Below are 4,358 nucleotides of genomic sequence, written 5' to 3'. Positions count from 1 at the left end.
TATATTATTAAATGTATAATAATGTCAATTATTATATAAACTATGATGTGTCACACCATAGTTCAATAATGGTGTGATTATTTTCGCACCATTTCAGTCAGTAGTTTTTTGGCTTTCTTTCTATTCTTTGATTACTTAGGTGGGAACTGTCTGCAGAGATAAAAGGTCTCACCCTATAGCATAAAGGGAAGTGATGGGAAGTTTCCATTGCCTCTGCATGGCCTGGCTTCTGATGAGATACTCCGCAAAATGGTACGTCAGCTCGCTGGGCTTTCCCATGAGTGCCTCGTACTTCAGGTCTTTGCCAGTTATCTTTTTATAAATGTTCTCCAGGCACACAAGAAACGTTCCATGGCCAAACCTGAAAAATAATAATAACAATAAAAACAACAATATCTGATTTGTTAGTTGTAAACATGAAGGAAAAAAAAAAAAAATGCCCCTGTGTCAACATCAATTTTTACAAGATTACCTTGGGGAGTTTGCCTCTGCCATCCACATCAGGTCCATGTTGCAGGCCAACAGGGGGAGGTGAGGTACCGCATGGGTTTTGTGGGGACTGTTGAGGTTACCGTGGGTCAATAAAATATCAATTATCAGCTGCAGGTTTGTCTCCCATCGGATTGGCTCCCCGAACAAGACCACAGCTGGACACAAGGTTAAATCAATGAATGCAACATCTGAGATGGCAAAAGTATAACGTTGAGAAGGAAATGCAAGAACATTTGTTCATACCTTCAACTTTAGGAAGACTGACAACAGGAGTGGACTGAAACAATAGAAAATAATCTCAATGCATTTTGTTTTATATGATAAAACATATTTATTATAGAATCAAAATGTGGGGATTTCTACGTAAAACATCTGATTTTCAGCAAATATTGCAATATCTCACCGGCAGTTTGGGACGTCTGTTGTGATCCACCATGTCCAGCAAGGGGTATGACTCCCTCACCATATCAATACTGACAACATTCTTAAAGCCAACACTAAATACAAGAATTTAACAAAGAATTAGTTTAACCTTTAGGTCTTGCTTAGGAAATAACAATTAAGAAGCAATGCAAAAAGGGTATTTGTTAATACTTTTTAGCAATTTCCAGGACAGGCCCCTGTCCCGACACCAGGACACATTTATCGTGGAATTTCTTGAACATCCTCAGGGGACTATGGGACATGATGACTTGGTCTTGCGTAATCTGAAAGTAGAGCAAGTAATGTTAGCAGAAATGTCAGGGTAAACCGGACCAATCAAAAGGACGGAGTGTGTTTTATAACTCACAGGCACTCCCAGAATGTGAGAGAGCTGGTCTGCTTTTGTTTGTCGGAGGCAGTTCCCTGCATTAGTGACAAAACCAACTGGCACCACAAACCTTCCCTGAGAGTCGACCAACTTCTCAACAGCCAGTTTGGCTGCAGGGATTAGCATCCGTCCTCGGACGAGCACGCCATCAATGTCGAACAGCAGTCCAAATCTCGGCTGTGGCTGAAGGGGGAAAAAGAGAGAAACTGTTGCATGATGTGAACTGCAATAAATACATAGAAAAATTATTGGGAAGCTGTGTAAAAGTTGATTTTAAAAAGTTTGATCCAATGGAAGATCAACGAAAAATCACAAAGATTACCCTGGTAGGTGGGGCCCCTTATTACATGTACATTATTTACATATATCCATTATTTTATCGACTCATGCCCAATTTTCCCCTTCCCATCTTATACCCTTAATCAAACCATGCCATACCCATGTGTCACACCACTCAATATCTATTTATGTCTCTTTAAAGTTAACTGTTTTAAATAAATTACAAAGTTAAGCGGTCATAAAATATGTTTAAATCCCACTCACAAATTATTTCTGTTTTGTACCTTCTAAAAATGGTGGTGCTGTTCCTCCATTTGATGGATTGGGAAAAACTGTAAACTCTGACTAACCACCTGGTAGGTCTTATTATTGGTGGTGCTGAAACACAATTTAACTATACGTAGAAAACATAAATTTACTCTAAACGGTCAGGTGTATAAATCAGGTACAAAATGTTCCGGCCAGAGGAGATAAATTTACACATGGTCGGTCAGAACAAAATGTCCTGTGACAGAGAAGCTCAATTTCAGACAAAACTCCTCACATTAAGTTAAGAGAGTGATGAGTGAGTATCTTACAGAGTGTTTGCTATTTGAGTGAGTAATATAAATCTTACAAGGTACGACACTTAACTGACTTTAGCATAGGGGCAAACATCCTTCAGATCCAAGTTCTTCTTTTTATTACTAACTCAGTCTGCACTCTACCTCCAACTTCCACTCAAAGCTTGGTATTTCTCAATAAGATGTTTAAGAACTCTGTAATCATTCAACAATTTGACATCACTTTTCATTTATCTCAATTATACTGTATATTGCCTTATTAGGCCACAAACGGTCTGCATAATGTCTATAGTTGGTTTCCACTGCTGTTCTTTACAGCAGTTTAGTGATTTAGTTAAGTAGGGCATGCAGTAATAATAAGGGCCAGTTACATGTGACAGAATACTAATACAGCAGTACACTGGGGGATTGTAAAGCTGGCAGGCTCTAATTTTGTCTCTCAGGATAACTGTGCCAAGCAACAAATAATTTTTAAAAACTAAATTAGCATTTTATACAGTCATACAGAAAATTATATATATCTAAATATTCTGTAATTGTTTTATGGAATCAAATATGTTTATGCGATTAAGTTTAAAAAGCATACTTAGATGTGAAGTAAAAAAGAAAAGAAAAGTATATTTTGTGCTAAAAGGTTATAACGGAGTTTAAATTATTTGAAATTTGCTATTACAGGTTCATCTGAAACTTTGAAATGAGTAAGCTTGAGTTTGATCCTACAACAATTCTGGAGTTTACAGTTATGTGGTCTCTCTGAGAAGAGCTCTTGGGAGCCCCCTGTTGGTCTGGGTGGCAAACAGCAGCAGCTTAGTTTGCTTGTACCTTTGGCCGGGTCTGACTATTACTGCATCACAAGTCATTCAAATATTTTCCCATCATGTCTATAGCACATCAGAATGTGCCTTCCTGTCATGTGAGGCAGAATTTTCTGAAAACAAACAAAAAATATAAAAGCAACTGTTTCCCTAAAACAGTTGCGCAAAAGGCTACAGCTGCCTTTGCCGTGATGTCAGGTCCCCCCCACCCCCCGCTTCCTCTCGTTTCATTGTCGTCAGCGCATCCAGGCTTCACAAAGTTCCGTGAAACATTTTTTACGCCAACGATTATTCGTTAGATTGAAACAAATCTCCGAAACTACTTGAAGGCCCAGCCTGAGTTCAACAGCGTTATTGTTCTTCTGAGCCGAGAAGCAGCAACAGCTCGGACCGTACCTTGTTCACAGACTGAGTTCCGCAAAGCCCGCACCGAGAACCGACAATCCCAGCCTTGCGCCTGGCTTGACGGTTACTCACGGTGTGCAGGCCCCGGAATAACGGCAGGAGTCCCCTCATCTCCTTTGCTTAACCCTCAGGGGGTTCAAAAACAAACAACAAAAACCGGCGTGTGTATAAATAAATGAAAACGACCCCCCCCCAACATAAAGCTGGAGCCGGCTCACACCGGCCGCGCTGGCTGGCTGCTCGGCTTGTTTTTTTTTTTCGTTAAAATATGACTGGAGCAGAGACGGTGACGCAGAATGAGGAGGAGGAGGGTCTCTATGCGCTGCATCTGCACCGCAACCCCCGCTGCCATTTTAGACACCCGAGGTGGAGCTTACCAGCTCTTATTCGGACAGACGGAGGATTTCATTCATCAAAACCACTTTGAGATCATCGTATTTTCTGCATGTAATTAACGGGGGGTGGGCAGGTGTTGTGTGTATGTTCTCCAAAGCACACGATGAACATGAAGTTCCTCATTGTGCTACCTTTAAAACGCATGCTGCTGGCCGTCCTCGTGTCCTAAATTCACGACAAAGGAATCCCCCACATTGAGCGCAGTTGCCCAAAAATTATATCGCTACATATTAAACTGGAAACAGGGTTACTCTGAATACAGTATTGCAAATATTTACGGGAGAACTACATGAACTGTCATATTGTACCTCTAATGCATTTTTCCTTAAAAGGTTTATATGGAAAGCAACAGCACCGAATGACGTTGCTTCTTTAATTTAACCAATAGATATTAAACTGAATATCGCTGCATTTTATTGAGAATGTCCATGTTTGTAGGGTTGAATTTCATTACATATTTCAGGATAACTTAATTAAAATTGGACCAATTTATCTTAAAAAAAGTGACACATTTAAGCTGGTTATGTATTAATACAATTATACTGAAACGTTAAAACTTTGAAACATTTTGCCATGAAAATCAGACAAAAACACTCC

The 4,358-nt window shown here is 39.8% G+C and overlaps 1 protein-coding gene across 1 annotated transcript in view; it reads right to left on the bottom strand.

Annotated features, from left to right (window-relative positions):
* The window catches only part of LOC103467581 (cat eye syndrome critical region protein 5-like), a 6,470-nt gene extending 2,851 nt beyond the window's left edge, over nucleotides 1-3,619 (bottom strand). The window contains exons 1-7 of the mRNA XM_017305568.1: nucleotides 3,357-3,619; nucleotides 1,283-1,486; nucleotides 1,087-1,199; nucleotides 896-989; nucleotides 736-769; nucleotides 473-647; nucleotides 173-361 (exon numbers count right to left, since the gene is read on the bottom strand). Of these exons, the coding sequence (XP_017161057.1) occupies nucleotides 173-361; nucleotides 473-647; nucleotides 736-769; nucleotides 896-989; nucleotides 1,087-1,199; nucleotides 1,283-1,486; nucleotides 3,357-3,476 (929 nt within the window). The 5' untranslated portion in view covers nucleotides 3,477-3,619. The remainder of the gene's footprint in view (nucleotides 1-172; nucleotides 362-472; nucleotides 648-735; nucleotides 770-895; nucleotides 990-1,086; nucleotides 1,200-1,282; nucleotides 1,487-3,356) is intronic.
* Nucleotides 3,620-4,358: the final 739 nt, after the last annotated feature.

Source organism: Poecilia reticulata, linkage group LG7 (assembly GCF_000633615.1).
Source record: "Poecilia reticulata strain Guanapo linkage group LG7, Guppy_female_1.0+MT, whole genome shotgun sequence".
Taxonomy (NCBI): domain Eukaryota; kingdom Metazoa; phylum Chordata; class Actinopteri; order Cyprinodontiformes; family Poeciliidae; genus Poecilia; species Poecilia reticulata.
The sequence above is the reverse complement of the archived record's forward strand: the minus strand, read 5'-3'. Positions and strand labels throughout refer to the sequence as shown.